The sequence below is a fragment of the Salmo salar genome, chromosome 03 (assembly GCF_965601325.2).
Source record: "Salmo salar chromosome 03, fSalSal1, whole genome shotgun sequence".
Taxonomy (NCBI): domain Eukaryota; kingdom Metazoa; phylum Chordata; class Actinopteri; order Salmoniformes; family Salmonidae; genus Salmo; species Salmo salar.
In genome coordinates, this window is record NC_138293.1 from 68,783,232 (window position 1) to 68,809,793 (window position 26,562).

The following is a 26,562-nucleotide window of genomic DNA, read 5'->3' on the forward strand; positions in this document are numbered from 1 at the left end:
GATTGAGTCGAAATGATCGCTGATGCGTGTGACGAGGGAAGCAGGTGTGCGTAATGATGGTGGCGGGAGTGCGTAATGCTGGGGTGCCCGGCGCCAGGGGGGAAGTTTATACTAAACAAAAATAAAACCCCTGGAAAGGGGGGTCTGAGCTGGAAACCATGAGGTACCAAAGTTACAATCTGATGTCGCATTCAAAACGACTGGGAACTGGGAGATCTCCGACTTGTGTGTTCAAGACAACTGGAAACTCTAGAAAAAACGAGCTCCGACTGGGAAAAATTGTTTTGAACAGTCATCCAACTCGGAATTCCAACTTGGGAACTCATGCCTCTTTCCAGAGCTCCGACCTGAAGATCATTGACGTCGTGATTTTACAGTTGTCTTGAAACCAACATAATTCATTTGAGTGAACTATCCCTTGGTATAACATCTTTGGTCTGACAGAAGCTTACATGACAACCAGAATGCATTGTATGATGTCAACAAACATGGCGCCACACATAGCTGGCAAATAGCTTAGCATCAGCACATCATAATCAGTACTACATTCAAAAAAGTATTTTACACACGTGTGTCCAGTACAATTTATGCAAGAATCGGAATGCATGATTTGTCACCAGTACTTGAAAACATGAATAAAACAGTAAATACATTATGATCCATGCATACATATGGTGTGCTACAGCAGAAACAACAAGATATACAGAAAATAAGCCACTTACTTTGATAGGAACGCACACGTGTCCAATTTGTAAGGAAAACAATCATGAAGGCAATGCGGGCGCCAGCCAGAAAATGTGCTGGGGGAAAACGTATGTGCAAGGCTTGTTCTGACTAGAGATGCGCAATGTCTTCATACTTGATCTGGGGAAACACTAGGGAAGTGCTTGGGCTCTCGTTGAAGAGAGAAGTTTGTCCGCTTAGTAAAGCCTAAAAACATAAATTGTTCGCAGCAGTGATATGGGCTAGTTCTTATGCAAATTAACGAGGAGGCGGAACACACCTCAATTCAAACTGTTGTTAGAAAATAATTTGAAAATGACAAGTTGAAACAGCCTATATATAATATTAGCAGGCAGAGTGCCTTGGTTTGAGGGCAGCGCGGGTAACTGTCCTGTTGCATGGAACAGTGAGAGCATTCTGACATCACGAACATGAAAAAACTCACACAGGGGCGACGGTTAGAGATATTTGGAACTCACGCGGGAATTAAGGACATGGCTCTGCAAGTCTCCATTATTCCTCAACACCTTATTGGTAAATGAAGTGGTTGATGAATGTACAAAGCCATAACTCCTCTGTTTCTTGTTAGTCAAGTCACAACAAATGACTTTAAGCATCAAAGTTGTGCACCTGTAAGACTTCCTTCTCATTCTTTAGTCCTCTGTCGTTGTCCCCCCCTCTCTTGTCCAGCCTCCTCTAAACTGCATCAGCAAGGCCCTGTCCTCCAGCCCCAGTTTCGCCTCCCTCTACACCCACCACCCTCCACTCCTACACTTCCTCTTCTGCTACCCAGAGCTGGCCGAGCACTTTGGGCCCCGGGTCCTGGAGCTGTGGTTGTCCCACCGTGCTGAGGCCACACCGCAGTTAGACACAAACAGTAAGAAGACAGAGGGCCCGTCAGAGCAGATCCAGGATCCAGACAACACAGCCCTGCTGACTCTGCTGGAGAAGAGCCCCACTGTCATACTGAACTTGCTGGTGAGGGAGGGAGACCTTATTTACTGTCCAGAGACTGGGCACAAGCCTGTTTCTTTGCCAACCCTAGCTCTCTGCATGCACCCCTGCCTCTCTGTGTATGTAGGGCATGGTGTGTACCAGGGAGGATCCCCTGGCAGAACGTGCTGTAGAGGTGCTGGGGAGTTTCCTGCGGGGCTGTAAGGCCGGCCTGTGTACCCTACTCAGACCCACTCTGCTACAGCTGCTCCAGAGACTGGGCCTGGAGAGCAGCCAGGGGACAGGAGGTGAGGAGAAAAACGAGAGTATACCATTATTTAGATACATAGTCTATCTATATAATTATCCATATATCCTCATGTTACAAATACAATTGGGAAAGAAGATCCATGTATACTGAACAAAAATATAAATGCAACATGCAACAATTTTAACCTCTCTTGGGTAGGGGGCAGTATTTTCACGGCCGGATGAAAAACGTACCCAAATTAAACGGCCTACTACTCGGGCCCAGAAACTAGAATATGCATATTATTAGTAGATTTGGATAGAAAACACTCTGAAGTTTCTAAAACTGTTTGAATGATGTCTGTGAGTATAACAGAACTCATATGGCAGGAAAAAACCTGAGAAAAATCCAACCAGGAAGTGGGAAATCTGATGCTTGTAGTCTTTTCAAGTCATTGCCTATCTAACACACAGTGACTTAGGGTTCATTTTGCACTTCCTAAGGCTTCCACTAGATGTCAACAGTCTTTAGAACCTAGTTTCAGGCTTTTGCAGTGAACAGAGAGCGAACAAGAAGGCCGGGAAGTTGGTGACTCAGAAAATGACATGAGTTTTGTGGCGCGCATTCACGTGATGAGGTAGCTGTGTTCCATAATGTTTTTCAAGACATTGGAATCGTCCGGTTGGAATATTATTGAAGTTTTATGTTAAAAAGGCCCTAAAGATTGATGCTATACATGTTTCAACGAACGTAAATATAACTTTTTTTAACTTTTCGTCGTGAAATTTTGGGCGCGCTTCCTACATTTGGAGTAGCTTACTGAACGCGCTAACAACAAGGAGGTATTTGGACATAAATTATGGACTTTATCGAACAAAACAACATTTATTGTGGACCTGGGATTCCTGGAAGTGCCTTCTGATGAAGATCATCAAAGGTAAGTGAATATTTATAATGCTATTTATGATTTTAGATGACTCCAAAATGTCGGGTATCTGTATTGCCTGGTGTATTTTTCTGAGCGCCGTACTCAGATTATTGCAAAGTGTGCTTTCCCCGTGAAGCTTTTTTGAAATCTGTCACAGCGGTTGCATAAAGGAGATGGTTATCTATAATTCTTTGAATAACAGTTTAATATTTTATCAACGTTTATGATGAGTATTTTTGTAAAATTTTGTGCTGATTCACCGGAAGTATTGGAGGCAAAATATTTTCTGAACATCACACGCCAATGTAAAATTCTGTTTTTGGATATAAATATGAACTTTATCGAACAAAACATACATGTATTGTCTAACATTGAGTCCTAGGAGTGTCATCTGATGAAGATCGTCAAAGGTTAGTGCTTAATTTTAGCTGAATTTCTGTTTTTTGTGACCCCTCTCCTGCTTTGAAAATGTCTGTGTGGTTTTTCTTGTGTTGTCCCTGTCCTAACATAATCTAACTTTATGCTTTTGCCGTAAAGCCTTTTTGAAATCGGACAATGTGGTTACATTAAGGAGAAGTGTATCTTTAAAATGGTGTGAAATAGTCGTATGTTTGAGAACTTTGAATTATGACATTTTGTTGTTTTGAATTTGGTGCTCTGATTTTTCACTGGCTGTTGAATAGTGTGAACCGTGGGTGGGACGGTAGCGTCCCACCTGCCCAAGAGAGGTTAAACGATTTTACTGAGTTACAGTTCATATAGGGAAATCAGTCAATTTAAATAAATTCATTAGGCCCTAATCTATGGATTTCACATGACTGGGCAGGGGCGCAGCCATGGGTGGGCCTGGGAGGGCATAGGCCCACCCACTGGGGAGCCAGGACCAGCCAATCAGACTATGTCTCCACAAAAGGACTTTATTACAGACAGAAATACTCCTCAGTTTCATCACCTGTCCGTGTGGCTGGTCACAGACGATCCCGCAGGTGGAGAAGCCGGATGTGGAGGTCCTGGGCTGGCGTCGTTACATGTGGTCTGCAGTTGTGAAGCCAGTTGGATGTACTGCCAAATTCTTTAAAACGATGTAGAGAAAGGAACATTCAATTGTCTGGCAACAGGTCTGGTGGACATTCGTGCAGTCAGCATGCCAATTTCACGCTCCCTCAAAACTTGAGACATCTGTAGCATTGTGTTGTGTGACAAACAACAAATTTAAAGTGACCTTTTACTGTCCACAGCACAAGGTGCACCTGTGTAATGATCATGCTGTTTAATCAGCTTCTTGATATGCCACACCTCTCACGTGGAAGGATTATTTTGGAAAAGGAAAAATGCTCACGGATGTAAACACATTTGAGAAGATTAAGCTTTTTCTGTGTATGGACCATTTCTGGGATTAAAAAAAACAATTCAGCTCATGAAACATGGGATCAACACTACATGTTGCAGTTGATATTTTTGTTCAGTGTATTTGCAGGGAGAACAAAGCGGCTTCACTCTGTGGCGTGATATCAAGTCCAATAGAAGAAAATGAGCTTTGACGTTCCTCTCCTATAGGAGCAGGCAGTAATTGAGAGACTTTAACTAGAGCAGCTTCACCAACAGCCGCGAGTGAGCACATCACATCCACCCCCCAACAGTGTCTCAGCATCCCAGACAGCTTTTATCAAGGCTCGGTTACACTGCATTCATACACTCTCCTGCCACCCATTCTGGTGGATGGATACCCATTGAGGTTGTGTAAGTTAATTTCTGTAGCTCAAGGGCACACCACAACTATATGTCCACTCTGAGGGGTTGAACTAACTAGTTACCATCAGCTCTCCCACTAGAACATGCTGCACGATATCATTTGCATTAATAAACTCAGCAAAAAAAGAAACGTCCTCTCACAGTCAACTGCGTTTATTTTCAGGAAACTTAACATGTGTAAATATTTATATGAACATAACAAGATTCAACAACTGAGACATAAACTGAACAAGTTCCACAGACATGTGACTAACAGAAATTGAATAATGTGTCACTGAACAAAGGGGGCGTGAAATCAAAAGTAACAGTCAGTATCTGGTGTGGCCACCAGCTGCATTAAGTACTGTAGTGCATCTCCCCCTCATGGACTGCACCAGATTTGCCATTTATTGCTGTGAGATGTTACCCCACTCTTCCACCAAGGCGCCTGCAAGTTCACAGACGTTTCTGGGGGGAATGGCCCTAGCTCTCACCCTCCAATCCAACAGGTTCCAGACGTGCTCAATGGGATTGAGATCCGGGCTCTTCACTGGCCATGGCAGAACACTGACATTCCTGTCTTGCAGGAAATCACGCACAGAATGAGCAGTATGGCTGGTGGCATTGTCATGCTGGAGGGTCATGTCAGGATGAGCCTGTAGGAAGGGTACCATATGAGGGAGGAGGATGTCTTCCCTGTAATGCACAGCGTTGAGATTGCCTGCAATGACAACAAGCTCAGTCCGATGATGCTGTGACACACCGCCCCAGACCATGACGGACCTTCCACCTCCAAATCGATCCCACTCCAGAGTACAGGCCTCGGTGTAACGCTCATTCCTTCGATGATAAACGCGAATACGACCATCACCAATGGTGAGACAAAACCGCGACTCGTCAGTGAAGAGCACTTTTTGCCAGTCCTGTCTGGTCCAGCGACGGTGGGTTTGTGCCCATAAGCGACATTATTGCCGGTGATGTCTGGTGAGGACCTGCCTTACAACAGGCCTACAAGCCCTCAGTCCAGCCTCTCTCAGCCTATTGCGGACAGTCTGAGCACTGATGGAGGGATTGTGCGTTCCTGGTGTAACTCGGGCAGTTGTTGCCATCCTGTACCTGTCCCGCAGGTGTGATGTTCGGATGTATCGATCCTGTGCAGGTGTTACACGTGGTCTACCACTGCGAGGACGATCAGCTGTCCGTCCTGACTCCCTGTAGCGCTGTCTTAGGCGTCTCACAGTACGGACATTGCAATTTATTGCCCTGGCCACATCTGCAGTCCTCATACCTCCTTGCAGCATGCCTAAGGCACGCTCACGCAGATGAGCAGGGACCCTGGGCATCTTTCTTTTGATGTTTTTCAGAGTCAGTAGATAGGCCTCTTTAGTGTCCTAAGTTTACATAACTGTGACCTTAATTGCCTACCGTCTGTAAGCTGTTAGAGTCTTAACGACCGTTCCACAGGTGCATGTTCATTAATTGTTTATGGTTCATTGAACAAGCATGGGAAACAGTGTTTACAACCCTTTACAATGAAGATCTGTGAAGTTATTTGGATATTTACGAATTATCTTTGAAAGAAAGACAGGGTCCTGAAAAAAAGACGTTTCTTTTTTTGCTGGGTTGATATACTTTATATTAACCTATAATGCTGTTGGGTGACTATCTAATGTAAATAAAATGCAGCCAGGGGAGTATGGAAATGAGTGTTTTTGGCCTCTTTCTTGCTCTTTCATCTCTCTCGTTAATTATTTCTCCCCCTTATCCCTCTCCCAATCTCTCTAGCCGTGGGCTCTCTCCCTCTGGTCCTGAGGTTGCTGTGCCTGATGCAGACCAGTGGCTCCACTGAGAATGAGATGGACGGCATCCACTTCAGACTGCTCTACCACGGTGAGGTCACAGGGTCAAAAGGAGTCAGCCGTGCATAATTCACTATTTCTCGCTGTACTCACTCTGTACTCACTCTCTACATTCAATATCTGTTCAATCGATGTATAAATGCCTTAGGGTTTTTGCTCACATCAACAAAGCGTATGACATAAGCATAATCTGAATTTGTAGGTGAAAGTAGTATTTAAGTATCAATAACATGGCGGCTTTCTTCTGACTATAGATGTTATGATCTTGTATTCTGTCGGATGTCTTATTTTGTCTCCTGTCTTATTGTGGGCGCGTTCCAGTGAGTAAGCTGGCAGGGAAGCTGCAAGCCTCCAACACGGAGTGTCTGCTGCCAGCCTTCAGCTACCTGTACTGCTGTCTGCACCTGTCCCCCCCCTCACTGCACTGACTGAGGTGACAAACTCAGTCTGCCACCCTGTCCTTCTCATTAAGTGCAGCACAGCGAGCAGCCTTCATACACGCTGCCACCTGCCTCTCTCTCTCTCACACACACAGTCCCCCAGAGACACAGATTGGGTTGTGCCGTCTGGCCTGTACGAAAGGCACACACTTGTACAGAACCAGTCGGTGCCATTCACAAGGGCACACAACACACTCACACATTAATTTGGTAGTATGTTTTATATATTGGATAATATCTTGTGTGATCTCTTCTTGTCTTTTTGTTTTCTCCTCCCCAGCTGTGTCCACGCTGCTGTGTAACGCCGGGCTGATGGACCAACTGCAGGCTGGACCTCTCCTCTTCCCTCTCTCCTACGTCTGTCCTGCTGTGCTGCTCTCAACTGCTCCTGTCCTCTCTCGTCACGCTGCAGCACACTCATTCAGCTCAGGTTGTTCTGTCACGCTAACCCTCATGAAGACCTTTACACAGGCTACACAATGTAGTACAAAACACACTCGAGTGAGGACAGGAGCAGGGGACTTACCAGGGGAGACACACTGTACTCTACAGCTGACAATGGAACACACACATTGAATACAGCACTCAAAGCAGAAGAATGTATCAGAGACCTTGATGTTAGACAATATATTTGTCTTCTTATACTGTAGGACAGTGTGTTGTTGAACAGAGAGCGTTCTTGTACTGTAGGACAGTGTGTTGTTGAACAGAGAGCGTTGTTGACATAGAGATCCTGTTAAATTACATTCCTAGTTCTATGGTTGTTGCCTTATCATGTCTTGTCATTTTCTTCCCTTTCTGTATCCCAAGGTCCATAGAAGCATCAGGTTGAACGTGGGCTTCATGGTGCAGACCCTGGTCTTTGGGAAGAGGAAGACAGGCAGCCTCTTACTGGGTAATAACGCTCCACCACACTAAGCAGAACAAAGCAGAATTGTTAACACAGGCTTTAATTCCGTTATGTGGCCTTCCTCCAACAGAGGAGTTGGAATAGAAATGTTCTGTATCTCTTTCTCCCTGTTGTATGAGTGGGCTGTCAGGGCCAAGGGGATCTACGGTCTCTCTCCTCCGCTGCCGCCTCCTCCCTCTGTCTCTGTTTTCTCTCTCGCTCTCCCTCTCTCTTTCTGCTATCGCTAATTGTCTCTTCTCTCCCTTAGAGGGGTCTAATATCTCAGTGTACATGAGTGTTTGACAAAAGGGCCTCTTTCAACCTCTCCCCTCTCTCTTCTCTGCCCACGTTCTCCCTTTCCTCACTCCAAATCTCCTTGAATTCCACTTCTTCCCCCTCGTTCATCTGTCTTCCCTCATTCTCCCTCTCCTCCCTCGCCTTCCACCCCACAGCTAGTTCCCTGAGGCTGCTGCAGGCTGTTCTAGATGTTGACCTGGAGTCTCCAGTGCTGTGTGTGAGTGTTGGCCCCGGGGCAGCACAGAGGCCCCTGAGGGACACAGACAGCTCTCTGTACCCGCTGGGATCCTACGGGGCCCACTGCCTCATCACCGCACTCTACGGCCTCCTGCTGCAGGTCAGACACACCACACACACACACACACACACACACTACAGAGCTGTTAACACCCCAGAGTTCTTCCCTATACTGTTTTTATTCCTACATTTTCCATTGATTCATTGTTGTTCGAAAAGCATCCCTGATAGAACAAAAGGCTGATGTGGTAAAGCACTCAAATGTGTCCTTCCTTTCTACCCTCTTTTTCTCTTTCTCTACAGTGCAGCCTTTTATATACACCTTTTATAGTCTATGTATAGTACACTGGTGTTAATGGCAGTGTTATGGGGATAAACGCACTTCATAAATACTGCGTATCATTACTGTCATCACCTAATGACTGGGTCAGAGCTCACAGTAACTCTACATGAAGCATCTTCAACTCCTCCCGTCTCTCCCGCTGTCTCTATAGCAGAGTTTAGTCTATGCTGTGTATGTATAGTGAAGAATGCACTTCATGTCTTCCTCTTCCTATATAACCAATTTGGTGTTGAATAATACCACCCTGTATCAGTCAGGGCAGTAGTTCCATATCAGTGGCTGCTCTGTAGAGCGTAGCCCCTCGGTCCACTGCGCTGTGGTGCGCTAAGCCGATGATGTGAGGCTGCACTGGCTTCCAGGATTAGACTGGAACTCTCTGTGGACCTCCTCTCTATAGCCATCTGCCCTACTTCACTATTTTGGGACACTAATCACTAGTCACTGCCTCAGTAGGGGCGGCTGTGGAGTGGGAGGTAATGCATTATTAAATAATCCCTCACTCTCTCTCTTTCTATCTGGTTCTCTCTCTTTTCCATCCCTCTGTTTGGCTTAATATCTTCTCTCTCCCTCTTCTATTCATCCCTCCAGCTGGCTAAATGTCTTTCTGTCCTCCGCCTCTTCCAGAAGCAGGAGCTGTTGCTCAGTGTGTCAGTGAACTGCCTGGGGTCTCTGCTGCGGTTTCTGCAAAGGAGAAGTCCATCTACAGGTACCTGACTCAGACAAATCAAATCAACAGGTGTAGACTAACAGTGAAATGTTTCCTTACGGGTCCTTTTCCAACAATGCAGTGTTAAAGATAACAATAGAAATAGTGACACACGGAATAAATACACAGTGAATAATGAATAACAACAACGAGTAAAAATAACAACACGGGTATCTTTTGGTTATCACTATAGCAACAGCCTCCAGGAACAACAAAAAACACAATATTTACATCTTCCAGTTAAATGAGGAAAAGGAATTAAGCAACAATATGTACATAACTGCCATGTGGTACAGTATTTACAATTTTAGTACAGAAAAATATCATTCATATTGTGGTTAGTTGTAGAGCTCAAACTGATTTAGTCAGCATTCTTTGGAAGGTTAGCCTGGTTTCTGTGTCCAGTATCGCTGAATGACTGCATAGCTACTGTACATCGTTACAATCTGTGTGAAAGTGCAAGGTGCTATATAAAATTTAAAAAATGGAACGCTCCATTCCTTTTTTATATAGCACCTTTCACTTTTTGTATTCTTTCGAGCATGGATTAAATGAATGATATTATTTTTGCATCTCAGCCTCATTGGGTTATTCCTTTTTATGATTTGAGTGCAAGTACTTTTTGGACTCTACAGATGTTTTCTCTTCCACGCATTCTTTCATTCTAGCATGAGCGCAAACCCTCATACTGGCTTTCTGTGTGTGTGTGTGTGTGTGTGTGTGTGTATATATATATATATATATATATACACAGTTGAAGTCGAAAGTTTACAGACACCTTAGCCAAATACATTTAAACTCAGTTTTTCACAATTCCTGACATTTAATCCTAGTAAACATTCCCTGTCTTAGGTCAGTTAGGATCACCACTTTATTTTAAGAATGTGAACTGTCAGAATAGTAGTAGAGAGAATGATTTATTTCAGCTTTTATTTCTTTCATCACATTCCCAGTGGGTCAGAAGTTTACATACACTCAATTAGTATTTGGTAGCATTGCCTTTACATTGTTTAACTTGGGTCAAACGTTTCGGGTAGCCTTCCACAAGCTTCCTACAATAAGTTGGGTGAATTTTGGCCCATTCCTCCTGACAGAGCTGGTGTAACCGAGTCAGGTTTGTAGGCCTCCTTACATGCTTTTTCAGTTGTGCCCACAAATTTTCTATAGGATTGAGGTCAGGGCTTTGTGATGGCCACCTCAATACCTTGACTTTGTTGTCCTTAAGACATTTTGCCACAACTTTGGAAGTATGCTTGGGGTCATTGTCCTTTTGGAAGACCCATTTGCGACCAAGCTTTAACTTTCTGACTGATGTCTTGAGATGTTGCTTCAATATATCCACATAATTTTCCGTCCTCATGATGCCATCTATTTTGTGAAGTGCACCAGTCCCTCCTGCAGCAAAGCACTCCCACAACATGATGCTGCCACCCCAGTGCTTCACGGTTGGGATGGTGTTCTTCGACTTGCAAGCCTCTCCCTTTTTCCTCCAAACATAAAGATGGTCATTATGGCCAAACAGTTCTATTTTTGTTTCATCAGACCAGAGGACATTTCTCCCAAAAGTACGATCTTTGTCCCCATGTGCAGTTGCAAACTGTAGTCTGGCTTTTTTATGGCGGTTTTGGAGCAGTGGCGTCTTCCTTGCTGAGCGGCCTTTCAGGTTATGTCGATATAGGACTCGTTTTACTGTGGATATAGATACTTTTGTACCTGTTTCCTCCAGCATCTTCACAAGGTCCTTTCCTGCTGTTCTGGGAATGATTTGCACTTTTCGCACCAAAGTACGTTCATCTTTAGGAGACAGAATGTGTCTCCTTCCTGAGCGGTATGACGGCTGTGTGGTCCCATGGTGTTTATACTTGCGTGCTATTGTTTGTACAGGTGAACGTGGTACCTTCAGGCGTTTGGAAATTGCTTCCAAGGATGAACCAGACTTGTGGAGGTCTACAATTTTTTTTCTGAGGTCTTGGCTGATTTCTTTTGATTTTCCCATGATGTCAAACAAAGAGGCACTGAGTTTGAAGGTAGGCCTTGAAATACATCCACAGGTACACCTCCAATTGACTCAAATTATGTAAATTAGCCTATCAGAAGCTTCTAAAGCCATGACATCATTTTCTGGAATTTTCCAAGCTGTTTAAAGGCACAGTCAACTTAGTGTATGTAAACTTCGGACCCACTAGAATTGTGATACAGTGATTTATAAGTGAAATAATCTGTCTGTAAACAATGGTTGGAAAAATTACTTGTGTCATGTACAAAGTAGATGTCCTAACCGACTTGCCAAAACTATAGTTTGTTTACAAGAAATTTGTGGAGTGGTTGAAAAAAAGAATTTTACTGACTCCAACCGAAGGGCTTGTAAACTTCTGACTTCAACTGTATATACAGGGCGTACCAGTACCGAGTCGATGTGTAGAGGTACGAGGTAATTGAGGTAGATGTGTACATATAGGTAACGGGTAAAGTGACGAGGCAACAGGATAGATAATAGACAGTAGCCGCAGTGTATGTGGTGAGTGTGAAAGTGTGTGTGTGGCGTCAGAATGCCTGTATGCGCATGTTATGTGTGTGTGTGAGCATATGTAGTGTGTGTGTTGGGGTGTCAGTGTAAGTATGTGTGAGTGTGTGGGTAGAGTCCAGTGTTTGTGAGATTTAGTTAAAAAAAGGGTCATTGCAGGTATACCCGGGTATCCATTTGATTAGCTATTTAGCAGCCTTGTTTAGCAGTCTTGTGGCTTGGGGTTAGAAGCTGTAGCAGGTAGAACAGAGAGAACAGTCTATGGCTTGGGTTGCTGGAGTCTTCCTCTGACTCCGCCTGGTATAGAGGTCCTGGATGGCAGGGAGCTTGGCCCCAGTGATGTACTGGGCCTTACTCACCACCCTCTGTAGAGCCTTGCGGTCAGGCGCCTTGCAGTTGCCGTACCAAGCGGTGATGCAGCCAGTCAAGATGCTTTCAAAGGTGGAGCTGTTGAACTTTTTGAGGATTTCAGGGCCCATGCCAAATCTTTTCAGCCTCTTCAGGGGAAGAGGCAATGTTGTGCCCTCTTCACAACTGTGTGGGTGTGTGTGGACCATGTTAATTCCTTAGTGATGTGGACACTGAGGAACTTGAAGCTCTCGACCCACTACACTACAGCCCCATTGATGTGGATGGGGCATGCTCGCCCCTCCATTTCCTGTAGTCCACGATCAGCTCCTTTGTGTCGCTGACTTTGAGTGAAAGGTTGTTGCCCTGGCACCACACTGCCAGGTCTCTGACATCCTCCCTATAGGCTTTCTCATAGTTGTCGGTGATCAGTCCTATCAGCGTGGGCGGATGTGTTGTTGCCTACCCTCACCGCCTGGGGGCGGCCTGTCAGGATGTCTGGGATCCAGTTACAGAGGGAGGTGTTCAGTCCCAGGGTCCTGAGCTTGGTGACTATTTGTTTATTTGGACTGTGGTGTTGATTGCTGAGCTGTAGTCATTGAACATCATTCTTATATAAGTATTAATTTTGTCCTGGTGGGTGAGGGCAGTGTAGGGTGCAATAGAGATTGCATCATCTGTGGGTTCAGGGTGTCTGGGATGATGGTGTTGATGTGATACATGACCCACCTTTCAAAGCATTTCATGGCTATATATCTTAGTGCTACGGGGCGATAGTTATTTAGGCAGGTTACCTTGGCATTCTTGGGGACCGGGACTATCGTGGTCTGCTTGAAACAAGTTGGTATTACAGACCGGGTCAGGGATAGGTTCAAAATGTCAGTGAAGACACTTGCTAGATGGTCAGCACATGCTCTGAGTACACATCCTGGTATTCCGTCTGGCCCCGTGGCCTTGCGAATGTTAACCTGTTTAAAGGTCTTACATCGGCTACAGAGAACAATATCACACAGTCGTTCCTGAACAGCTGGCGCTGTCATGCATGGTTCAGTGTTGCTTGCCTCGAAGTGAGCATAGAAGGCATTTAAGCTTGTCTGGTAGGCTCGGGTAGCTGGGCAGCTCGCGGCTGGGTTTCCCTTTGTAATCTGTGAAAGTTTGCACGCCCTGCCACATCCGATGAGCGTCAGAGACGGTGTAGGATTCAGTCTTAGTCCTTTATTGATGCTTTGCCTGTTTGATGGCTCGTTGGCGGTCTAAGCGTGATTTCTTATAAGCATCCAGATTAGTGACCCGCTCCTTGAAAAGCAGCAGCTCTTGCCTTTAGCACAGTGTGGGTGTTGCCTGTAATCCATGGCTTCTGGTTGGGTTACTGTGGGGACAACGTCGTCGATGCACTTATTAATGAAGCCGGTGACTGAAGAGGTAAACTCCTGAATGTTATCGGATGAATCCCGGGACCTATTCCAGTCTGTGCTTGCGAAACAGTCCTGTAGATTAGCATACGTATCATCGGATCACTTCTGTATTGAGTCCGTCACTGGTACTTTCTGTTTGAGTTTTTGCTTGTAGGAGGATAGAGTTATGGTCTGATTTGCCAATGGGAGGGCGAGGAAGGTGTGTGGAGTAAAGGTGATCTAGAGTTTTGCCACAGTGTGTGCTGGTGATTTTGTCATTGTATGGCCAGTGTCTGGTTGTCTTTTCATGTCTCAAATCAGATCAAATCAAACTTTATTTGTCATAGGCACCGAATACAACAAGTGTAGACCTAACCGTGAAATGTTTACTTACAAGCCCTTAACCAACAGTGCAGTACAAGAAGAGTTAAAAAAAAATATTAAAAGTAACACAATAAAATAACAATAACGAGGCTATATACAGGGGGTACTGGTACCGAGTCAGTGTGCAGGGGTACAGGTTAGTTGAGGTAATTTGTACATGTAGGTGGGGTGACGTGACTATGCATAGATAATAAACAGCGAGTAGCAGCAGTGTACAAAACAAATGGGGGGGTGTCAATGTAAATAGTCCGGTGGCCATTTGATTCATTGTTCAGCATACTTATGTTTGGTGCAGTATTTCTCAAGTGAAAATATCTGCATGAAAACTAATTTTCTGTCGTTGAATGACAACAATCACTTAATTGAAGAATCCCTACTGTTGACCAATCACCGAAGAAGGGGCGTAGACATTTTCTACCGAATTTCAGCTTGTCACAAGAAAAATGTTTGTGTGGACAAATAGCCGAAAAAGCCCTTGCCGAAGACCAAAACGTCCCAAAATGGTGTCATAATAAATGCACATATATGAACTACTCCGAACTGTTTCAGATGGGAAATATGCAGATGCTTCAAGACTGCACCCAGACACACTCATACTACTGTTGGTGTGGTGTTGTGGGAGCCAGACCTGTGTCAGGTGTTGGAGGCGGTGGAGAAGAGAGGCCTGAACAAGCTGGGAGAGAACACAACACAGGCCCTGAGAAAGCTGCTCACACAGGTAGAGTACACAACACACTGACTTGAACACATACAGCAGCAGAGTAAAACGCAAACAGAGAGCACACAGACAGAGCTCTGAGAGACTATGTTGAATGTCACTGAGACGCACTCTTTTAATTGTCCCATGTCCAAGCAGCCCCCTGTCACCACCTCTACGCCATTGTGTCACACATGAGTGGCAGGACACAGGCCCTCATAGGATTCATCTGGCTCAGTAATGGAATGTCACTGCACTGAAAAGTCATCACTGTCCCCATTTGTCATGTGATACAGCATCGTGCTGGCCCTGCTGCCTCCCTTAGTGACAGAGCTTTGACAAGTGTGTGCGTGTGATCAGTGACTTATTCAGGCGTTAACAGAGCTGAATGTACTCCAGCAGTGTGCGCTTCAGTAGCTTGTCATATCAGAGCGGGTCTTATGGGAGACTGTCCTGTCACGATATCTGCTGCATGCTGCCTCTTATAGTAATAATAATAGATTTATTTTATATTGCGCTTTTCATTACAAAGAGAATCTGAAATATGCTGTAAATACAAACAAAACAAATGTATAAATCTGCCAAGTCTTGGTGATGGTCTAACACAGATTCAGATGATAAGGTGTGTTCAGCCAGGCAGTTAAGAAAAGCTGGGCAGCGACCCCCCCCCACACACACACAGAGTTATAGCATAAAAGATAGTTAGTGCAAGAGATGCTCCTCTTTTTTTTAAAGTCGACAGAGCAGTACTTATCAGTCTTTATTGATTTTTACAGGCCATTGACTACATCTGTCATACGTGATGGATTTCACGTCATCTCTTGTGCTGTCCCTGCTGTTTCCACATACTGAGTCTCCACTCATGTTTCAGTACATCTGTCTACCAACGGTGTACATCAACTTGTTTTAGTCATCAGACACATGCCATTACAGTGCTCTTTCTAGGAGCTCTCTTTCTCTCTCCTTCCTATCTGTCCTTAACCCCCTTTCTCAGGCGTGTTGGAGAGATGTATCTCTGCCTGTCCGACTTCACTGTGAAGACAGACGGACACATTGGCTCTCAGTTATAGACCTGTTTGATTTATTGATCTATTTATTTATGGCTGTTTTTGCAACCAAACAGCCTTATTCTGAAGAGGTGTCTGGTAGGACTCCTGTCATTATTACTGACCGACTGTGTCAGTAACAAAACTAGGGGGGAGCATCCATTCATTTGCCTTTAGGTTTGAGGTCTTCAATAACATAAGTTTATAATAAAGAGTTGTTTGGAAAAGAACAGTTGTCATATGTCATTTCAGTAGAAATATAAGCCAATCTGAGGCCACCGATTTGGATGGTCATGGCTAGACGGGATACAGATGTCAAATTTACGTCAAACGTTTTTGTTTTTTGCATTTTAGCTAACCATAACTCTTTTCCTAAGATGAACCTAATTCTCCTAACTTGCTACGTTAATTGTCCTAACCTGCTGCGTAAGTTCTCCTGACCTGCTACTAAAAGTACATTCTGGTCAATTCTGACATAAGCTGTATCCCAGGGGTAGGCAACCCTGTTGCTTGAGTACTGCAGGATTTTGTTCCCAACTAGGCACCACACCTGACCAACTGAGCTAATTGATCAGTAAAGTGATTGCCTAAATTCAACACAACTGGTCTTCCTGGTTAAAGCAAAAAATATGAAGTGGCTGCGGCACTCCAGGACCAGGGTTGCCTACACTTGCTGTATCCCTTCTAGCCGATTTACTGCCAACTGCAGTTATGGAATGTTTGCTCACGAGTATAGTTCATTGGCTTATCCCTCCTGATGACCTGGATGGAGGTACTGTATGTGATCCTTCATAACCCATAGGAAGTCCCACCCAGTTGACTACTTCAAATGGTGCTGCCCATGCTGAAACGGGCTTTTGACATTAGAGTCCTCGGTCTATGGGTTTACTTGCTTTCGTGATAAGCGGGAGGGGGAGGGATTTACCGCGTACAAAGGCCTGTGTGCCGCTCAAAATATACCGTCTGGAAACCACCTCCTTCCATGTAATCGCTGGCTGTCATTCGTCCAAGCAGAGCCAGCCGGTGCGATTGTGGCACTGGCGGAGTGGAGCAAGCGACTTCTGTATGTAAATTAACATTTCAAACGCGATATTGTCAGCTGAGTATTGCAGCAAATACTCCGCAAGTGATGTCTCCATCTTTACGAGGAAACGGATGCTAGCGTGAAAGAATCGTTGGTTTTGCTATCGTTTAATATCGTGCTGTTTCTTACTACGAGGTGAGTGAACGGCGAGTTTGTGATGTCGAAGTCTAGTGTCCACAGCTGACCTGTAGCGAGCGAAATGCATGCATTCAGATCCAGATGGGTTTACATTGCCATTCAAATTCTCGATGACCGGTTTATTCACAAGTAGTCCCGTCAGGTAATGAAATGCTGCTATTTCATGTGCCTCGGTTGTTTTCAAAGATAACGAACTGCACACCACAAAAACGCGAACGTTTTCTAAAACCATGCAACACAGATCATTGTGGCTCGAGCCTCTTCCTTGAAATGGTGTCTGACATACTAATGCTGGGAAACATGAAATTAAAGGGTCGTTCAAGTCCACTGTATGCAAAACAGTTTCCAAGCAGGGTCAGAAAGGGGTCATTTTGATTGGCAGTATGTTAACCTTTATCTCAACAAGTTTACGTTTTGTATGACATTTTCCTCAAAGTATCAATTATTGCCAACAAAATACTAAGTCAATACCCAGGGCTTCTCTGAAAGCATAAAATAACAGCTGTATGTATCACGCAGAGAGCTCAGATATTTTTATGTGTCCCACCCTGAACCTCAAACCTCCGACAGATTATATGGTACAACATACTGTACTAGATTACATTTCATGTATTAATAAAATATTTTACAACAGCCTACATACACAGAATTGGATGGCCCATTCTGTAATGATGGACAGCCAGGGGCGTCATGCACACATTAGTTTATAGGGGGCACGAATTATGTGTGGCTGAATTCTTTAGCATGGTCTAGAGCCCCCTCCAGATTGTAAGAAAAAGATGTTTCAGGTGTTGGACAATTTAGGATTTTTCAATCTATAGCCATATGATTATACCTAATTCCATGTAAAAGATATGTATTTTTCTGCATAGGTTATGTAAGCATACCTCTTTTCCTGTTCAATTGTAATTTTCATTAAAATGACACACTGGTGTATATAGTATCATAACCTTAAATATGCTTCTCTGCATCTTTGCTAGCCCAACTGGCTGCATATTGCACTTATTATTCCTTTCCATCTTTTGTCATCTGCATCCAACTGGACTCTATGCAGCCGGCGACTGGCTCTACATAAAACATCCTCCTTTCAGGGGCGAGGGCGCCAATTTCCTCCTTAACTAGCTTTAAAAATATGCACACTGTCTTAATAAAACACAATTTTCGACCACCATGCTTGAGTGGCTAGTGCTACTTCCTGATGTTGCATACTGCATTCAGCCAGGGATAAACAGACTGCTGCAGCCTGATTGGCTGAACATCAGAGGTAGCATTAGCCACTCTAGCATGGTGGTGGAGCATTTTAGACAGTAGCCATATTTTTTCCCAGTGGCTCTTTAAAACTAGTTGAGGAAATTGAAGCCCTTACAGTCTGAATTGAGGATGCTTTATGTATGAGCCGGTCGCCAGGGGATGAGTGTATAGAGGGGTTGTTTGTTTCGCAACAAAACTGACACGTGCGCAACTATGGAGAAAACAGACGGGGTTGGCTTAGATTGTTAACATGTAAACTACATTTTGTCTCCAAGTGTTTATTGAAAACATACACTGAACAAAATATATAAATGCAACATCCAACAATTTCTAAGATTTTACTGAGTTACAGTTCATATAAAGAAATCAGTCAATTGAAATAATGTATTGGGACCTAATCTATGGGTTTCACATGACTGGGAATACAGATACCTTTTTATTAAAAATAAATAAAAAGTAGGAGGGTGGATCAGAACTAGTCAGTAACTGGTGTGACCACCATTTGCCTTATCCAGCACGACACATCTCCTTCGCATAGAGTTAATCAGGCTGTGGAATGTCCCACTCCTCTTCAATGGCTGTGTGAAGTTACTGGATATTGGCGGATACTGGAACACGCTGTTGTACACGTTGATTCAGAGCATCCCAAACATGCTCAATGGGTGACATGTCTTGTGAGTATGCAGGCCGTGGAAGAACTGGGACATTTTCAGCTTCCAGGAATTGTGTATAGATCCTTGGGATATGGGGAGGCTTGCATTATCATGCTGAAACATGAGGGGATGGCGGTGGATGAATGGCACGACAATGGGCCTCAGGATCTCGTCACGGTATCTCTGTGCTTTCAAATTGCCATTGATAAGATGCATTTGTGTTCGTTTGCCATAGCTTATGCCTGCCCATACCATAACCCCACCCCCACCATGGGGCACTCTGTTCACCAAGTTGTCATCAAACCGCTTGCCCACACGATGCCATACATGCTGTCTGCCATTTGCCCGGTAGAGTTGAAACCAGGATTCATCTGTGAAGAGCACACTTCTCCACCGTGCCAGTGACCGTCAAAGGTGAGCATTTGCCCACTGAAGTCGTTTACGAGGCCGAACTGCAGTCAGGTCAAGACTGGTGAGGACGCCGAGCATGAAGATGAGCTTCCCTGAGACGGTTTCTGACAGTTTGTGCAGAAATTCCTCAGTTGTGCAAACCCACAGTTTCATCAGTTGTCTGGGTGGCTGGTCTCAGACAATCCCGCTGGTGAAGAAGCTGGATGTGAAGGTCCTAGGCTGGCATGGTTACACTTGTGAGGCCGGTTGGACAAATTCTCTAAAATTACATTGGAGGCGGCTTAAGGTAGAGAAATGAACAATCAGTTCTCTGGCAACAGCTCTGGTGGACATTCCTGCAGTCAGCATGCTAATTTCATGCTCCCTCAACTTGAGACATCGGTGGCATTGTTGTGACACAATGACACTTTTTAGTGGCCTTAGTAAGAGTGCACCTGTGTAATGATCATGCTGTTTAATCAGCTTCTTTTTAACCCCCTTTTTCGTGGTATCCAATTGGTAGTTAGTCTTGTCTCATCGCTGCAACTCCCATACGGACTCGGGAGAGGCAAAGGTTGAGAGACGTGCGTCCTCCGAAACCCAACCAAGCCGCGCTGCTTCTTGACACGATTTCCACTTAACCCGGAAGCCAGACACACCAATGTGTCAGCGTGCACTGTGCCTGGCCCACCACAGGAGTCGCTAGTGCGCGATGGGACAAGGACATCCCTGCCAGCCAATCCCTCCCTTATCCTGGACGACGCTAGGCCAATTGTGCACCGCCCCATGGGTCTCGCGGTCGCGGCCGGCTGCGACAGAGCCTGGACTCGAACCCAGAATCTCTAGCGGCACAGCTACCACTGCGATGGCCCTTAATCAGCTTCTTGATATGCTACACCTGTCAGGTGGATGTATTATCTTGGCAAAGGAGAAATGCTCACTAACAGGGATGTAAACAAATTTGTGCACAACATGAGAGAATTAAGTTTTTTGTGTGTAACATTTCCGGGATCTTTTATTTCAGCTCATGAAACATATAAACTTAACATGTTAACAGTTGGTTCTATTTTTGTCCAGTGTAAATGCATTTGCACAATGAGTGCTTGTTGTCTCTCATACATTGTTATAGTTGTTGGTTAGCTATCTAGTGAATTTGAGCCATTTTAGCATTGACATGAAATCCTTTACACCTCCAAAACAAGACATGATATCAAGAATGGCATGAATCTAGCTGAAACGGGTCACTTACCATTCCCCACATGGGAGTTTCTTGTCATTGTTTGTAGCTATCTGGCCATCCAGAATCACAACTCACGGACCTCTGCCCCATTGAAGCGTGCGCATCGTTTTCGTGACGTTGTCAGCTAACCCATCTATAGCCAGCTGCATGGAGCCCAGTTGGATGCAGATGACAAATTACGTAAAAGGAATAATACGGCCGGTTGGCCTACATCTCTGCTAAAATATTTAAAGGAACGTGAGTCTTATTTAGTAATTTCTTGCTTTTCTAAAGTCTACCGACCTTGCCAGCAGGCATGCCTGATAAGATAGTTAGACAAGCTACTCTGACTTGATCGCCTGCAATGGCTTGGTAGCTATTTTCCCAGTCGCCCAACCTCATAACTATCTGGGCTAGCTAAATGGCTATTATTACAGAGAAACAACCATTTTTAGTTTGATTTATTAATCAATAGGCTACAAAGCTTCATCAAATTCATTTACAAACATACCTCCTGCAAGTCCTGCCCATCACTGGCATATCAAATCAAACGCTGTGTGTGTCTCCTCCACTGACGATACTGTCTGCATGCACTAAGGATCCTGAGTGGCGCAGCAGTGTAAGGCACTGCATCGCAGTGCTAGAGGCGTCACTACAGACCTGGGTTTGATCCCGGGCTGTATCACAACCGGCCATGTTTGGGAGTCCCATAGGGCGGTGCACAATTGGCCCAGCATCGTCCGGGTTAGGGGAGGGTTTGACCGGGGTAGGCCATCATTGTAAATAAGAATTTGTTCTTAAGTGACAGGCCTAGTTAAATAAAAATCTAATGTCCTGCCTAGAATATCTTGCTCCTTGGTGCACCTTGTAAGGAACCACTTACTAGGGAGAATAGGAAGGTTACTGTTTGTGTGGTCCAGTCAGTGTGCCCCCTCTGTAAAGTACCACTGACAAATTATTATAAAACATGGGCTTAAAAATGAAGTTTAGTCATTAATTTAACATCTGAAAATGTTTAAAATGGGACAAATCTGAGGGGGCATGTGCCCTTGTCCCCCCTATGTGCATGACACCTCTGGACACAGCTGATGGGGGGGCTTACAGTAAATGGGTGCATTTTGGAGTGTCATTTCTCAAATTCTGTGCTTTGCATGATGCCTGTGGGATATGATTGATCTGTCCTAGTCGCTTGCCCCCTCTGCTCCACCTTAATATCCCAGCACTTTGTCTAGTCCGATGGGCATCCAGCATTGATGTTTCCATTTGTCCATGGTGTTGACACTAATAATATCTATGGCCTTCTTGGCTATGCTTGTAACAAAACATGGATATGGGGCTCCCTACTACTAAGCCTCTTCCCTGGTTGTCCGTCTTAGAAATATTTGACTTATTGACTTGCATGTTTAGTACAAAAAGCTGGAAGGCGGCCCAAAGATGTTTTCAGAATGCACAAATTGTTCCTAATCGAACACTGTCTGTATTCTGCTGCTCCAACTTTTTCATCAGCACCAATTTTTGCGGACAGAGTAGATGTTGCAAAGTTTCTCAAAGTATGTCGTGGTGATTCGGGCAAATGACCTGTCATAGCCTATGTCAAATCATGCGGCTTGCATAACCCAATCTCTGAATCTTCAGGCAGTATTTTAATTAAATAGTCTAACCATAGGAGGGTCAGTGTCAGAGTAGGGGAATGCAACTGAAGAGTTCAGAATGAGAGACTCCATTTTGAGAAACAGCTGAAAAGATGTTTTCAGGTGTCAGTCCTCATTCTCTTTCACTCACATCCCTGACACTTTCTCTCACTATCAGATCTCTGTCTTTAGGCTTAACCTTGTTGCATATTGAAAAAGAGATTAAATATTCAGCAGAAAAGCAGTTGGCTCCCACAGGGTCTCTCTCATCCCACAGTACTTTCCTCATCTTTCTTCTGCCTCTCACAACACCCGTCCCCCCGCCACTTCCCCTTCTCGCACTCTCTGATAATACTATCGATGGAGACATTGCTGAATTATACATTTGGTGTTCTATCGATGCTGTCGTCTCCTCCCTCTACACTTTTGTTTTCTGCTGATTGTTGTTTTAAAAGCCAATGCTCATCAAATATGCAGCAGTCCAAGACTCATTTTTATCCTGTTCAAATGTATTAACATGCTCCAAGGGAGAGGAGGCTGGACCTGGGGGAATGTTGAGGCAGCCCACAGCTTAGAGGATGGAGAGTGGATGAGAGGAAGAAAGAGGATGCAAGACAGGGGCTGGCAAGAAGTCAGTGAAAGTTATTTTGGGGTTTAGATAAGTGACATGTCAAGTGGCTTTTAGAAGTTGTTTAAATGGGACACGTATAACCTCATTAGAACCTGTGTAATTTATTGTACAGGACCAAACTGGATTTAAAAAGTACAAATATGATCTTAAATATACTTTTAATTATTATTTTTTAATATAGATAACCCTCAAAACACACAGCAAAATACTAAATATGCTCTGTCAACCAGACAGACCTACTGTAAATGTTGGTTTTACAAGTTCAGTAAAAACATTGTAATAAATATTTCAGAATACTGTTTAACTGCATTTTCTCTTGTACTGTGTTCTGTGTGCGTTAGTGGCTCACCATCGCCACCTCTTGACCATGCTGAGTGTGTGTACAGTCCTCCTGGTGGTTGCTGCTGCAGCCCTCTCCTCTGCAGACTCCGACAGACACGACTCCAACCTGGAGATCTGTATCCTACTGTGTCTGTTTCCTTCTTCAGAATATTAGAAGAGGTGTCCTCTTGGATGACCCTTGATTAGTGTGTATGTATTGAAATGTCTGTCAGCATTTCTTCCTGAACACCCCCCCTCCCCTCTCTCAGACAAGCGTCTGTTTGAGACCAAGAGGAAAGACCAGCTAAATGCTCTGAAGAACCTGGTGGAGCTCAATGACATCAACCAGCAATATAAGATCATAGACATCATGCTGAAGGGCCTGTTTAAGGTACGCTGGCTCCACTCCTGTTTAACTTCCCTTCATGCTGACCATTAGCTAGAAACAGGATGTTGTGGCCTTAGCGGGAAGTAATTGCGGTGTTAGTTTCTTAGCATGTTTAGATTATTATGAGCTCATGAGTAGGCAAATAAGGCCACTTGCTATGCAGTATCTAAGTAGCCGGTCACTAATAAGACTAGAGTAACCCGGATTTAGCTTCCAAGTCTTCCTATTGTGCTTGAAGCCTCACTGTATATACTGTATTCTTCCCAGATATATACTGTTTGATTCCCAGAGGACATATCTGCTATGTTGTATCTGCTCTCTGCCCAAGGACAACTATGGTGGTCAACCCACAGTGGGCAATCTACATTGTGTGTGTGTGTGTGTTCTGTGAAGGTGTTGGAGGACTCAAAGGCCGTCCTTATTGCAGCCAACATGCAGGCTGATGATCCCTTCCCCATGGATGACAAAATCAAAGAAGGTCAGATCATGGACCATTATACCGTTACTACACTTTGCTCTCTCCTCCCTCTTTCTCACTCGATGCTAATCTGATTTTTGTCTGTCACCATCTTGTTTTTCTCCTCTTCTGCCTGCCTCCCCTCTCCCTCCACTTTTCCCTCTCCGCCTCTTACGTTTTCTTACGCTCTCTTTTAGTATGTCAGTCTGCAGTGATTTACGTTCTAGTTTATTTACTAAGTATGAAATGTAGACTACTCTCTTTATCTCGCTCCATAGCCTACTCCCATGTGGTGGAGAACACAGCGTTCTTTGGGGACGTGGCGTTGCGTTTCCCACGTATCGTCCACCACTATTACGACCGTAACCCTGACTGGGGCGGCCTTCTGCGGTGGGGTCTACGCTTCTGCAACCTCACTGGGGTGTTCACCGGGGGGGCACACCAGCATGTTCTCTCACTGGTGAGACGGGGATAGAACTGGGGGTATATTCTGGGGTATAGAGGAAATGTTTATGCTTTATTTAACGTCAACAGGTGTAATGTATTATAACCTCCTTATTACTACATTTTATAAGCATGTTGTAAGCATACTATTATAACTTTTCTATGGATTCAAAATGGCTGATAACTCTCGCTCCTTGTCTCTCAGATGTCGCAGGAGTTGGGAATAATAGAGAAATCCCCAGACTTCACCAACCCATACCGCACTGAGAGAGACAACGTGAGTAACACACAGTGGCTCTCAGCCTCTGTAACCACATTGTATACAATCGCAGGGAAGCCTAACAGACAGACTTGGAAAGCGTGTTCTTTTAAGGCTTGTTTAACAAACAAGCTTGACTATGTTTGAGACGAGCATAACATCAGTAAAACTCATACTGACTGCACCTTTATGCTTTCCCAACCTCTGCTGTTTGATTCTCCACACTCCATACACGTATTATAAAAAAATGCCTCTCAAAACACACGTTCACGCGCTCTGCTTTTCTCTGGTGCAGGTGCTTCACACCGCAGAGGCTTTTCAGAAGATCCTGAGGGAGGAGGAGAAGAGGAGGAGGAAAGAGGACAAGAGGAAAGAGATTAGGAAGGGGCCCCGCATCTCCCGCTCCCGTACTGAGCTATAGTACTTTACCTCAACTCTTGGAGAGAAATGACGAGGAGAAGGAAAATGTAGGGGGATGTCCTGAGTCCTACATTCAGTGATGAAGAGGTTGGGTCTTGGAACTGATGAGTTCTGTCAAAGGGATAAAGTGGCAGCAGAAAATTTGAGAGGGAACTAGAAGTGTTTATGTGGCGCAGGAACAAACTGGAGAGAAGGAAAGGAGGTTGAGCTCCATCTGTGGATTCAGACTTACTGTATACAGAACTGTGCCCAATCTGCAGTTATTATGAAACAAAGAAAATACAGCTAGCACATGTTGAAGATTTAATAAGGAAAGATAATTTTCATAACTAGATTACATAACTGTACTTTGGAAGAAACAGCAAATACCCAATATGTTGTATTTTTTGTGAATAGATTGAATACAATTTACTACCATACAATTGTTTTGATGATGGCATTTGTACGTATGAGTTTACATTCCCATTCAACAAGCTTTAAAATATAAAGCTTGAATATGTTGAATTCTGTTTTGTGTTTAAGTTTTCCTGTCACCTTCTCTGGAGTTAGCAGATTTCTATAAGAGATTTTATGAGTTTGTTGTTGAATGGTCCTACTCTAGGTGTGTCCTCTTGATTTGCGGTACAAGTGTTGATCGCAGAACCATTTGTCATGTCTGCCACTTGCTTTCCTAGAGCTGAATGCTTTCTTAGCTCTCTCTGTGTGTGACTGTCCGTATGACTGTTAAATGGGGTTTGGTCACTTATGAGTTTGAATAAAACTATTTTACATATTATTTTGCCTACCATTAGGGAGGGATAATGTCTTAGAGCTGTGTCTTTTGGCAACCACTCATCAGCTTAAACTTCTATATGTCACATTTGTTTCTGTCCATCTGATGGCCGTAATGAAATGTCAGAACAGCAGTCACCTAGAACAATGCCTTTAAAAAAACATCTATATTTTGGCATATCTAGGGAAGATCTCAATTCCATACTCCTCCTGTCCTGTCTCAAAATCCATTCAACCAGAAATCCCTCCTCTCTGACCACCTCCTATGGGTTTTGAGAAAGCCAGAGGATGCGAGGAGTATGCAATTGGGATATTCCCCTAGTGTTTTGTTCCCTCTGACATTTTGAGGGAAATTGGCTCATTTTAATGCAAATAAGTTATATTCAATATACAGAGGTGATGACTGATTGATTTGTTTGTTTTGTAAATGCGACTATTTATGTATGTTCAGAGAAGTGCAGGCTGGTGGGAGGAGCTAAAGGTCAATGGGCTAATTTTAATGGGTGGAATGGCGTTAATGGAACGGAGTTAACATAGGTTTGTGTTTTATTCCATTCCAGCCATTTTAATGAGCATTTCCTCCTATAGCTGATCCCACCAGCCTCCTCTGGTTCAGATGAAGCGTCTCATTGCTGAGAATTTACTATCGTGAGATTTATACATTTTGTTTAATGTTTAATAAAATTAAATTACTATGAATCATACTTGTTCATTTGAAATAATTACAAATAAATCACTCAATCGTTGAAGATTATGATAAAAGTCAATGTAATGAA

The 26,562-nt window shown here is 44.1% G+C and overlaps 2 protein-coding genes across 6 annotated transcripts; both read left to right on the plus strand.

Annotated features, from left to right (window-relative positions):
- Positions 1-1,154: 1,154 nt before the first annotated feature.
- Positions 1,155-7,274, plus strand: LOC106601176 (meiosis inhibitor protein 1-like). Its single transcript, XM_014193160.3, has 6 exons — positions 1,155-1,229; positions 1,414-1,701; positions 1,805-1,964; positions 6,351-6,455; positions 6,746-6,857; positions 7,145-7,274. Exons 1-5 carry the CDS (start codon positions 1,155-1,157, stop codon positions 6,850-6,852), a joined length of 735 nt encoding a protein of 244 aa, XP_014048635.3. The 3' UTR covers positions 6,853-6,857; positions 7,145-7,274.
- Positions 7,160-26,490, plus strand: LOC106601215 (coiled-coil domain-containing protein 134-like). Of its 5 annotated transcripts, XM_014193240.3 has the most exons (12): positions 7,160-7,294; positions 7,675-7,759; positions 8,206-8,387; positions 9,255-9,336; positions 14,536-14,704; positions 22,623-22,726; positions 23,068-23,184; positions 23,317-23,438; positions 23,829-23,913; positions 24,171-24,352; positions 24,542-24,613; positions 24,891-26,490. In XM_014193240.3, coding segments are annotated over exons 6-12 (705 nt in total). In that variant the 5' UTR covers positions 7,160-7,294; positions 7,675-7,759; positions 8,206-8,387; positions 9,255-9,336; positions 14,536-14,704; positions 22,623-22,725; the 3' UTR covers positions 25,017-26,490. The 5 variants fall into 5 exon arrangements, with proteins under 5 accessions (XP_014048715.3, XP_014048713.3, XP_082827538.1 ...); XM_014193238.3 differs by lacking the exon at positions 22,623-22,726; XM_082971412.1 differs by lacking the exon at positions 22,623-22,726 and having other exon boundaries at positions 7,675-8,387.
- The last annotated feature ends 72 nt before the right edge of the window (positions 26,491-26,562 follow it).

Excerpts from the sequence above, each read along its gene's own strand:
- LOC106601176 (XM_014193160.3), top strand. The coding sequence starts at position 1,155 with ATGAAAAAACTCACACAGGGGCGACGGTTAGAGATATTTGGAACTCAC. Across the intron at positions 1,230-1,413 it reads TTAAGGACATGGCTCTGCAA|CCTCCTCTAAACTGCATCAG; the intron begins GTCTCCATTATT and ends TCTCTTGTCCAG. Across the intron at positions 1,702-1,804 it reads CTGTCATACTGAACTTGCTG|GGCATGGTGTGTACCAGGGA; the intron begins GTGAGGGAGGGA and ends CTGTGTATGTAG.
- LOC106601215 (XM_082971412.1), top strand. The coding sequence starts at position 14,536 with ATGGGAAATATGCAGATGCTTCAAGACTGCACCCAGACACACTCATAC. Across the intron at positions 23,185-23,316 it reads CGACTCCAACCTGGAGATCT|ACAAGCGTCTGTTTGAGACC; the intron begins GTATCCTACTGT and ends CCCCTCTCTCAG. Across the intron at positions 23,914-24,170 it reads GGATGACAAAATCAAAGAAG|CCTACTCCCATGTGGTGGAG; the intron begins GTCAGATCATGG and ends CTCGCTCCATAG.